The 12,653-nt window shown below is 40.3% G+C and overlaps 1 protein-coding gene across 3 annotated transcripts in view; it reads left to right on the top strand.

Moving 5' to 3' along the window:
• LOC136885350 (inter-alpha-trypsin inhibitor heavy chain H3) overlaps positions 1-12,653 on the top strand; it is a 160,351-nt gene that overhangs the window by 51,912 nt on the left and 95,786 nt on the right. For all 3 annotated transcript variants that reach the window (XM_067157863.2, XM_068230393.1, XM_068230392.1), the window contains exon 8: positions 1,532-1,667. In XM_067157863.2, the coding sequence (XP_067013964.2) occupies positions 1,532-1,667 (136 nt within the window). The remainder of the gene's footprint in view (positions 1-1,531; positions 1,668-12,653) is intronic.

Below are 12,653 nucleotides of genomic sequence, written 5' to 3' on the forward strand. Positions count from 1 at the left end.
CATACTCACAGACGTTTGTCATCTGGGGTAGTGCATAACTGTAATTCATCGCTGAATATAATACGACGTCATTCATCAGCAGTCCATATTTCCCGGTCACGGCACCACTCCAGACGCAGCCTACGCACGGGACGGTAATTCTCCACTCCGGCTGCTGCTAGTCTCCGAACACTGTTACAGGGAATCCATTACTTGTTCTCAGATGGCAGGCGCAGATGTGGTTACGATGTGCCTGGTCCACAGTACGGCGATCCTCCCTTGTAGTGTACCGAAACCTGGACGACGAATATGCCTGCCCTTACGCTCCCATGCATTCCAACATCGGGCCACTGTCAAATCCCAATACCCCTCAAAACTGGACCAGCCGGCCAAATGGAGACGAACACTGAGGCCCATTTCCAGGTGTTGATAGCGCTGTCTCACACGAGTACGTGGCATTTGATCACTCAATATCTGACGCAGTTCACGTCCCTTATAAAACCTACCAGGCCTGGTAACAACACTAATGTACCCTGGTGTAACAGAGAATTGCAACTCTAATAATTTTCATACCCACTGATTGTGTGTACGTGTAGGAAGTTACATTGACATCCGCCCATTTCTTCTGAGGCTTCAATATTTTTTCATGTATGTCTGAAATACCTAGTAGAGTCACTAAGTTCCTGGGCTGGCCGTCTACTGTCGCTGTGGTGATCTACAGCCGAGAGTTTGCACAACATGATATTTCCGTGACAGTTCTTCGCTAGTACCAGTAAGAGGCAGTTGTGTGCAAGCGGTATAAGCAGAACTACGGTCTCTGTTGTAAATGGTGGTTGAATGTGAGCGGCGGAACTTAAGAATGTAGAAGTTTGAGCAGGGGAAAATTTCAAGTTATGTCAAAAATTTGGCAAATCCGCTGGCGAAACGTTTGAGGTTATGAAGCCGAATTCGTTCCTATCACCACGACTGGAAAAAAGTCGCAAAAAGTTAGATCAAAAGACTATTTGATCCTTGAACTGTTAGCGCTAGTCCGCTAATATATTGACTTAGTACATGCGTGTACGCCGTATCACCTACACTGTAGGTGCCAGTCCACGAACTTATTGACTGTGGTACATGGATGTAGAATGTGTTGCCTACATTGTAGGCGCCAGTCCACGAGCTATTGACTGTGGTACATGTGTGTACAACGTGTCGTCTGCACTGTAGGCGGCAGTCCAAGAACTTATTGCCTGTGGTGCATGAGTGTACAATGTGTTGTCTGCATTGTAGGCGCTATTCCACGAACTTATTGACTATGGTAGTACAGACCATTCCCGTACTTCTTGAGATATAGTAAATGTTTGCATTACCGTTACATGAAAAGCTACTTGTCGATATTTCAACGATAAACCCTGACCCAAGTTTGAAAGAAGCTTCACGTCAGAAATATAGAATTATTTTGTAAAAAAAGTCTTGAATTCGAATAGGTACGCAATATTTAATTTAAGTGCTAAAAACTGTTGAATTACAGTGTCTAAAGGGTTAAATTCTCTGATCCGTTCTTTTCCAGCTTTGGACGAGTGATGGTAACGTCGTGGATGCTGACAACCATGGAGAACCCCTTAACCCCTTGGTGATAGCGGCCGCTACGCCAGAGAACATCCAGGCTGCTAAGACTACAGTGAATGCTATTGAATCTGGGGGAGGTACATACAGCTTTGCTACGTAATTTACGAATATGATGATGATGATGATGATTAGAGATGATATTTTGCCTATTTGCCTATTTCATTTCTGTATACGGAAGCGTAAACGTTTAAAGTATGAATCCGTTTTAGACTCTTATTTTTACTAAGAATTTCTTGGTTCTGTTGTGCCAATGAATATCTACTTTAGGAGTTTCTGCATATTTGGAGTATAACTGCCTTCTGACAGTCGTTAAAAGTATCGAATTTTCTTCCAATGTGGTGTGGTTGGTGGCTGGTGTGGTTGACATAATTATTTTCTCGATTCTCAACAACTGTTTACCCACTATCAATAAGGTGAATCTTCGAAAGCCTCCAGAAATAGCGCTTGGGGAATTTACTTCAGGACAAACAAGGAGCACGATACCTTCCACTCCCCCACCTCCTAAGAATATATGCGAGAATCAATCAAGGTCGAACTATGTAGTACACACACATATCCCCTACTTATCCCTCCCTGCAAATTGTAGGACGCTTTGTCTTGAGATCATGTTGAGATCTGTGTGTTTGGCAATGCCTATCAGGTGAATACATAAGATTTTGTGCGTATTTCTGGTAAAGAAGACACTTAATTTTCAAGGGAAATTATTTTTTGTTTATTCAAAATATCGGCCATCGGCTTCTATACACTTGGCCCATCTTTAAAGTAAGTTATGAATAGCATGCCGGAGAAACTGCTTGTCTTTTGCGGCAAACTTTTCGTCGAGCCATTTTCCAACTTCCTCAAAATTGCTGAAGTGCTTCTCTGTGAACGCGTGCCCCACTGATGCGAAGAGGTGATCGGGTAAGTACGGCGGGTGCGAAAGTATCTCCCATCCAAGTGAATGCAAAGTGTCTTTCACTGTGCACTGTCGTGTAAGAAAATCACTTTGTCGAGTTTATTATCTACCCCATCGCCCGTAAACGTCTACTGATTGTTTATTGTGACACAATTAATTCTTGTGCTAATTGCTATTGAGTTTGAATTGTGTCTTCATCCAGAAACGCCTGCAATTGCTCTTCTTTGCAGTTTTGTGGTTTACCAGAGCGCACTGCCTTTCACATTGAAATGACCACGTTTGCATTGTCGAAATCATGTCTCACATGTTTTAATCGATGAAGCATGTTCACCATGTGTTTCTACCAGCAAACGATGACTTTCCGCATCCTTTTTATTTTGATTAAATAAGAAAATCAATGCATACCACAAATGTTCTTTTTCAGGCACAAACGTCGACATGATCACTGAACAATACAACACAGACGCTAGTGTTTGGCGGACTTAACGTGTGTGTGTATTGGTAGATTAATGTTAGAAGAACAAACTGACGTATGTGTGAACTTCATACGCTGCGTACTGTTCGTTGGCGCCATCTCTGAGTGAAACCGGAAAAGACTGATGCATACTTCTGGTAGAGAAAAATCGTCCAAGTCCTGCTCACTGAAGGAGTCGAGCGCTAGAGAATCTGACTTCAATTTCGCAACCGATGGAAAGTTAGTCTTCTGCCAAGCTTGATGTAAGGAGGTACTTTCAATATCTTAATTTGACTGAGGACTATGATATCATTTCGTTGTAGTATCTGTAGGCCTATTAATTTATGTATTGTAGCAAGTTGTTTTGTTGCAACGCTAGATAATTCAGGCCATGGACTATAACGATGCTGTCTGTATAAGGGAAGCCATGAAAGCGATGTCCTATCAGATATGGAGTTCTTGAGGGCAACTTTAGCAGGCTACCGGGAGGAATTACGCAGTTGGAGAGGAGTCCATTACGATTGCCAAAGAAGTTCAGGGAAGTCGTGAGAAAAACTAACAGGAGTTTCAGTGCCAAAATATACCGAATCCATCCTTTCTTCTTCAGTATTTCTTAAACTGAAAAAATTCTAACACAAAATCCGTAGGCAAGTCAACAAGTAACTATCTGAGAACCATGGCTAATATGCACATGGTTTGCCGCATCATCAACAGTCACTCGTCTGTTATCAGGATCAGTACTGGCATCAGTTACGGCTGCAGATGGACGCCAGGATCTTTCCTCATCCTTTACGTTCGTGCGACCCCTTTTGAACTGCTCAATCCATTGACGAACACTTCGCTGTGGATAAGTCTTCTAAGAATTTCCGCTGCTGGTACACACAAAAACAAACACTGTTCATCCTTGGTGCATACAGAGAGTGGCGCAGCGCAACAGCGCAAGCTGTAACCTGCCACAGACGTAGACAACCGTGCCATCTGGCGACCGGTGAGCACACAACGCCATAGAGCCAACGTAAAGACAATTAGAGTAAAATAGCTGAATTCTTATTGGATTGCCCTCGTAATTTGTACATATAAAATAAGAGGGTTTTTTTTGTATATCGCTCAGAATTTTAAAATAATAGTATTTTTGTATCGGTCGTGTGCACAGAAACAAGGAAATGCACTTTTTAATTTTCCATCATCACCGTTTGTCTGTGCGTCGGTATGTATGCACGGGCATCACGAGAAAGTTGCTGAAGAGAATTTAATGAAAATCGGTACGTAAAGCCGGGAAATTACGCAATACAATATACGATATAAATAATTTTATTCACGCTAAGTAAAATGGTAATTTAGAGGAAGGCGTAGAATTTAACTCTCAAATATTTATGTTATTCATGGTCCTATCGATAAGTACTTAGTTACTAAAGTTATATAGAATTAAATTTCCGATAATACATGTCTGGTACAGTACCGGCTATGATAACAGAGATATTCGTGAATTTCAATTTTTGATGATAAGTCCGTATCAAGTCCGAACCAAGAGAAAATGGGTGAACACAATTTTATGAAATTCAGTGTGCAAAGTCTGGAAATAAGGTGCTGCACTCTAGATAAACAAGTTTTATTCACGCCGGATGAAATGGTAGGGCTGGTTGAAATATCCAAACCAACCTGCCGACCAACAGACAGCCCGGTTCCTGGGGAGTTTAAAATGCTGGGACATGCTCGGTCCAGGGGTCATAAATACGAAGGACCCATTGTTAGAGTTATGGATGGTTCTACTTACGGCCAGGGAAGAAGAAGAAGAATGAATGAAATGGTAGTTTAGGGGAAGGTGGCAAAATTATTTTTTTTTGAAATAGCGGTACCTATGTTATTGGTCCTATCGGAAAGTATTAGTACAGCGTAACAAAAGTTATAGAGAATACAAGTTCCAATCATTTATGTCTTATACTGTTTTACTGTACTGGCTATGATAATAGAATAATTAATTTAGACTTTTGTTGATTAGTCCATATCGACTGAGCATTTTGAACATGGAAATATTATTTAATCATGTTAACTGGCGAGGTTTTTTTTTTTGTAAAGATTGTCCTGACTTGTAAAATTGTATGATCATCGGTCGGTATCGACAAGGAAAACTGTGAAGATAATTATAAAAGATGAGAATGAATCGTTATGGAACGATCGCTTGAAGAATAAGGCAAGAGGAAGTCCTGTAGGAAAGAAGGACTCCCTTTATATTAGATGCTCTGATGTCACAGAGTCGGAAGGAAGGTAAAAGTGAATGGCTGCAATACGGAAAGCTCATAAAACTGATCAACAATAACATTAAATTAACCATTTTTGTGATATGATTTGTCTCTTCTGCTGTCACTCATCTCCGATAGATGGGATTACTAGTCCGTTCCGAATATTGCCTGAATATTGGCGGAAAGTAGTTAGATAACGACAGTTACTGCAGGTAGTACATTTATTCTGCCTGAAATTTATTATTAAAGTGCTAAATGAATTTTCAGTTGAAATATTACGACATGGGCATTTTCCCCTCTGCTGTAAAATTTGACTTTTCTTGGATTTCGTACCGTTTGGAAATAATCGTCTCAAATTTGGGAGAAATTCATTTGCAAAGCGAGTAATTAGGGACTGGAATAGTTCATCAAGGAAGAAGTTTGATAAATATCCAAATACTTTGATATCATTTGAGAAAAGACTCGACAAACAATGTGTCACGCAAGTACAAGTCTAAATGCAGATCACTGATGATTATTAATTAATTAATTAATTAGCTGCAGTGCCTGGAGGCCATGTTTCTAATCGCGGCTTGCCAAAACTTTAAGGAGGAACCTACACATTTGAACATAGAACAATGGGGTGTATTGAATATTTCCCCCAGCAATGAAAATGAATGCTAAAAGGTATGATATGATATGATATGATATGATATGATATGATATGATATGATATGATATGATATGATATGATATGATATGATATGATATGATATGATATGATATGATATGATATGATATGATACGATGCGATACGATACGATACGATACGATACGATACGATATGATATGATATGATATGATATGATATGATATGATATGATACGATACGATACGATACGATACGATACGATACGATACGATATGATATGATATGATATGATACGATACGATACGATACGATACGATACGATACGATACGATACGATACGATACGATACGATACGATACGATACGATACGATACGATACGATACGATACGATATGATATGATATGATATGATACGATACGATACGATACGATACGATACGATACGATACGACATGATACGATACGATACGATACGATACGATACGATACGATACGATACGATACGATACGATACGATACGATATGATATGATATGATATGATATGATATGATATGATATGATGTGATATGATATGATACGATACGATACGATACGATACGATGTGATATGATATGATATGATATGATATGATATGATATGATATGATATGATATGATATGATATGATATGATATGATATGATATGATATGATATGATATGATATGATATGATATGATACGATACGATACGATATGATATGATATGATACGATGCGATACGATACGATACGATATGATATGATAGAACCGAAACGTCATCCACTCGACCACATGGTGCACACAAGGAGACATGTGATGTAAATGAACCTTCTATTCCATACTATGCAGAGAAATATCATCTGGACTCCATCGATGTTTTAGGATTGATGATTGGAGCACGATGCACCATTACTCACACATTTCACAACTTTTGTAAGAAATTTAATTTGCATAACCAATTTATAAAGTAAGGGTTAGCAGCTCTGAAAAGATCGTTAGCAATAGTAAAAATCATCTATACACTTAGCCATATCTTTGTCCTATCAGGAATTCCTCATGGATTTCAAAATTATTGACTGATACACAATTTTAAAATTATTAGTAGATTTTACTATAGTGTACTATATTTTCAAAGATCCTTGTAATTATTAATCAACTCCTCATGTAAGCTTTGTCTTTTTGGCAGCCTACAAACCGGGAAAGCAGAAATAAATGCATTTCTCTCCCTATATAATTAATTATTCAAAATGCCCGTGTATAATGGCCACTATTTTACCATTTCCCTGCTCATTTACAAACACTTTAACCCCTTAACTGAGCATTGAATTTTCAACGTGTTTTTTTTTTTTTTTACTTCATAAAATTTTTCATCACAAACAAAATGTTCAAAAATTGTCAACAATTCTGGATTATCCCCGAAGTTGGCATGAATCCCACAATTGCTTTTAAAATCGAATCCGTTGCGCAGCCCTCCAAACGTAACCCAGTCAATATGAACGTCTGCAATTTCTTCACATTTGTGTCTGTCATCGTGGAATTCATCACTCGATTCGGAAGAATAATTGTCCCTTTCGTCATCACTTTCACCGCAAAGCAAGAGTATTCGCCCAATATCACTGCTAAATTACTTTGTTTGTTTACATTGGGGGTTATAGCGCGGAACCCATTATGCTTCGACTGCTGACGTCACGGAACACATGTGTGCACGGCCACTTGAGTTCTGCACGGAATACGATATTCCATGGAAATAAAATGTAATACTTTGTTGAAAAATAAGGCCAGTAGATGTCAGAAGTATCTATACATTTGTGACGCTTATAAGTGGTTCACGCTGGGAAGAGGTTATTATTTTTCTGTGATTACTTTTTATTATGATTAGTAATGTTATAGCTACAATATGTACTAGAATCAGTGAATTCCATGAAGTTATTGTTCAAGTACCGGTAGTCACTTTTTCATTAATTTTCATTTGAACATGTTTTTTAACACTTAACCAATGAAGCTAGCTCAATAATTCTAATACATCTTCTTCTCCTCTACGAATTATACATGCATGCAAAATTGCATCGTCCGCGTCTGTGGTATAGTGTTTAGTGTGATTCGCTGCCACCCCCGGAGGCCCGGGTTCGATTCCCTGATTTGCCACGAAATTGAAAAGTGGTACGAGGGCTGGAAAGGGGTCCACTCAGCTTCGGGACGTCAACTGAGTAGAGGTGAGTTTGATTCCCACCTCAGCCATCCTGGAAGTGGTTTTCCGTGGTTTCCCACTTCTCCTCCAGGCAAATGCCGGGATGGTACCTAACTCATAGCCACGGCCGCTTCCTTCCCTCTTCCTTGTCTATCCCTTCCAATCTTCCCATACCCCCGCAAGGGCCCTGTTCAGCATAGCAGGTGAGGCCACCTGGGCGAGGTACTGGTCATCCTCCCCAGTTGTATCCCCCGAACCAGAGTCTGAAGCTCCAGGTCACTGCCCTTGAGGTGGTAGAAGTGGGATCCCTCGCTGAGTCCGAGGGAAAATCCAACCCTGGAGGGTAAACAGATAAAGAAGAGGAAGAAGAAGAAGAAGAAGAAGAAGAAGAAGAAGTGATCAGTTGATGACGACATTAAGATTACTTTTCAATCCATTATTTTGAAAGCATTCACTATTGAATTGCCCCAATCATTCGAATGGAAAGTCAAATGAATAATCGAAAAAATAATTTAATAGAAAATAATAATCCTAAACTCGAATAAAATGAAATAATCGAATTGGCGATCATTTTGTATTGTTGCTAAGAGTGTAGTATCGGTTACCCGTGCCGTTTCTACAAGGTGCCGCGATTTCCTCGTGGGACTAGAGGTGTGACAAACGGTTATTTTTGTGTAACTGCTACACCTGTCACTGCTACAAGAAAGTAACTGTGAAAGGTAACAGTTAAAAATAACGTCCAACGTTACTCACCTTTTATTGGTCACACGATGGTCACGGCTTCAAGCTTGTCTGTGTTGCCGTAATCAGGCCTCCGCATGGCAGCTTACACAACGTGAAATACGTTCTAGTTCCAGAGTCGCCGCTAGACTTCGTTTTAGTCCTCCACTGTTTAACACTGACGTATATAGAAATTGTGAAGCAAAATGTTAAGTTAGTAAGTTTATAGGTCAGGCAGATCTTAAAAATAATTATATAAGGTGTTGATTTGTGTATTCAGCTTGTAGGGAGTGTCTTTTACAATAATCTGTGCTTACCTGAGGAAATGTTTGGCTGTATCTTGGAGTATAACAAAACTTTTAAGTGTCACAGATGGAGCAATCTATTTAATCTATTTAAACGTAAGTTTATGTTAATGTTTGGTGCATAGTTATAAATATACGAGGTTCTGCATTTATCGCTGAGAGAGTATTTATTGTAAACGTCCGATTCCTTGGCTGAATTGTCAGCGTTGAGGCATTCGGTTCAGAGGGTCCCGGATTCGATTCTCATGCGGGTCGGGGATTTTAATCGCGTATTTCATATTAAATTCTTCTGGTTCGGGGACTGGGTGTTTGTGTTTGTCCCAACACTTTCCTCTTCACACAACATACTACACTAACAACCACCACAGAAAACACATAATAGTGATTACATCCCTCCATATAAGGTTGGCGACAGGAAGGGAATCCGGCCGTAAAACAGGGCCAGATCCACATGTGCGACACAGTTCGCACCCGCGTCCTCACAAAAAGAAGACAGAAAAGAAGAATATTTATTGTGAAACTTCTATTCACAGGATGTCTATTGCGCGTCCTCAACAAATGTTTCTTTGCTGTGAACCATTTTGCAAAAGTAAACTTCACAAACGCAGCGGAATTCCTTTCCATGAGTTCCCAGCAAATACAGAATGACGAAAAAAATGGGTCAAAATTATATCACGTCGGTGTGACGAGAAAAAGAGCATGTGACAACCGTCCTCGATATCTGTAGTATGTAGTAGACATTTTGAAAGAACGTGCTTTAGCATTTCTGCTAAAACCAGACGCTTTCTTCCAAATTCAACTCCAACACTTCTTTCAGGGCATCCATCGTATTTCATAATAAAACGCGTAAGCTGCCCAAGAAAAGAAGCTATGGAAATGCATTCTCGCAGGCAGATACAATTGTTTCAAACGACGTACAAGTGGAGCGAAGAGAGTGGTGGTGGTGGTGGTGGTGGTGATTGTTTTAAGAGGAAGTACAACTGGGCCACCATCCTCTATATAACACTAATCAGAGAGAAAAATGGAACGGATCCGACACTTCGAAAAATAAAGGTATCGGTCAAAGAAAGACAAGGGCCTCGAAGGGCGTAAAAATGAAAGACGCCCTAGGCCTCGAATTCTCTCATACCGTCGAGGACAAAAAGAACAAGAGTTGACCAAGGGAGGTCGGATAGGATACCGACAGACAAAAGTGAGGAGGTGTCACAAGTGAGTGGAAGCAATGCCAGGACTCAGCTAAGATCCTCGTGGTCGCCAGCTCACGTTCTCAAGTTTAGAGCCCCTGGGGCCTCTTTTAGTCGCCTCTTAGGGCAGGCAGGTGCTACCGTAGCCGATATTTTACCGCCCCACCCACAGGGTTTACTACTGGAGGCAGAGAGGTTGGCTAGACAATAAGAGGAATTAAATCTAAGAAGGGGAGAATAGAAAGGTAGATACTGACATGAGACACAGACACCTCTCAGGTCACCTTGTTAGTCTGGCCCTACTTTTCCGTCACAACTATATTTTTCCTTACTAAACGCCGTAGAAATATCACTTTTCTGGTCAAAACGCAATGTTTTATCTTTGTAATGTGCTATCTGTAAGTTATTCTCGTAAACGCCAATTGGAACCGTGCTGAGGAATGGAGGGCTAGCCTGACATCTGGCGGCTCTATTTGAACTACTACTACTCTGCCACGGGCAACTGGATCCCTCGCTGCGCTCCTTATACCGGCCTAGACAATCGCTTGTAAAGCCCAGCCAACGAGCTAGAAGCTCGTTGAGCCCAGCATAAAGCTGTAATTGGAAAGTTTCACCGTAATGCCGCTGGAGCGCTGGCCTACTACCCACTGACAGGAAGCTGTATATCGCAAATTGCCGCATTTCCAATTTTATTGATAGGGTTTTTCTGTCGTAAATGTTGGCAATGTGTTTGCAATGAGGTGCTTGTTGGCTTGATATTGAGATCTGTTAGTTATGCGCTAGCGAGTTTATTTTCTTTTTGTGTTGTGTGATGATTATATTTTTAAAATTGTGTTTACAAATCTTGGAATTTGTGACATTCTTGTGCACCTTTTCGTACTTCGAGCAGAAATTTTATGGAAACAAGAACAAAGTGATTTCTCGCTGTAACTTCGTCCTGAACAAGGATTTTAATTTATGCGCTAATTCGTTTTTTAATGGTGTGGCGATTTGCTTGTCTTTAACTGCGTTAGGAAATATTCGAATATATATTGCTGTGTGCCTTTTTTGTATTCCGAACAGGAAAAAAGAGCAAAGGGACACTATCATTTCACGAATTCTCTGTAGACCAGGACAAAACTACGGAGTGGCTAAAAGCAGGTAGCACTCTCATCTTAGTTTTCCGTTTCTATTTCGGGTATTTACCTTCGTTCTTTCTTTCTTTCTTTCTTGCTCTGTTTACCCCTCCAGGGTTGGCTTTTATCTCAGACTCAGTGAGGGATTCCACCTCTACCACCTCAAGGGTAGTGTCCTGGAGCGTGAAACTGCGGGTCGGGGATACAACTGGGAAGGATGACCAGTACGTCGCCCAGGTGGCCGCAAATTCTATACTGAACAGGGGCCTTGTGTTGGGGATGGGAAGATTGGAAGGCATAGACAAGGAAGAGGGAAGGAAGCAGCCGTGGCCTTAAGTTAGTTACGATCCCGGCATTTGCTTGGAGGAGAAGTGGGAAGCTATGGAAAACCACTTCGAGGATATCTGAGAGGGAATCGATACCCCCTCTCTACACAGTTGACCTCCCAAGACTGAGTGGACCCCGTTCCAGCCGTCGTACCACTTTTGAAATATCATTGCAGGGCCACGAATCGAACCCGGGCCTCCGGGAGTGGCAGCTAATCACGCTAATCAGGTATTTTTATCCATTAATTTCCTTTCATAGAATAATCCTTTAGGTGGTGTCGTATTTGCCATATGACAGCAACACAACACTTTTTTTTAATCCAAGATAATCTGAACTTTAACATTTAAACATTGACAAGTAAGAATCGCTACTGGGTTCGAACCCACTATCTCCTGGATGCAAATTCACAGCTCACAGCTGCACGCCGCGCATCCAACTTATTCCACCCTACTGCATTTCAAGTAAAAATTGTCTGAATTTAGCACGGCCAGCTTGCCCGGTATTTAATATTCTAGTGAAAGGTACGAATGAAATCTAATCTGAAACTATACATATTGAAATTAAAATTTAAACATGTTTGAGTCAAAATATTTATATTATGCATACAACGAATATGCAAAAAGTAAGACTTTTATGTTTTGTCCAGCCCCCTTCCTGAGAGGAGCGGTTGAAGAATTTTAAAACTCTAATTGAACACTGACTCTTAATCTCAATATTAACATCAGAATACAAAAGTATTGTGGTCTAAATGCCATGATAATAAAAACGATTACTATTATTCCTCACAATTAAGGAACGTCAGTTGGACTACTCCATCCTCCGCAGTTTCATTTCACGACGTTATTTTGGCACATATCAATGAAAGTAGCCTTTAGGATTAATCATTTTATTTAACAATATTAGTCAATGTAACATACTATTTTATTCCCTAAATTAAGATACATCGTCAATCAGAGTCAATATCAGAACGTCAGCTGGACTAAGTC

The sequence above is a fragment of the Anabrus simplex genome, chromosome 14 (assembly GCF_040414725.1).
Source record: "Anabrus simplex isolate iqAnaSimp1 chromosome 14, ASM4041472v1, whole genome shotgun sequence".
Taxonomy (NCBI): Eukaryota; Metazoa; Arthropoda; class Insecta; order Orthoptera; family Tettigoniidae; genus Anabrus; species Anabrus simplex.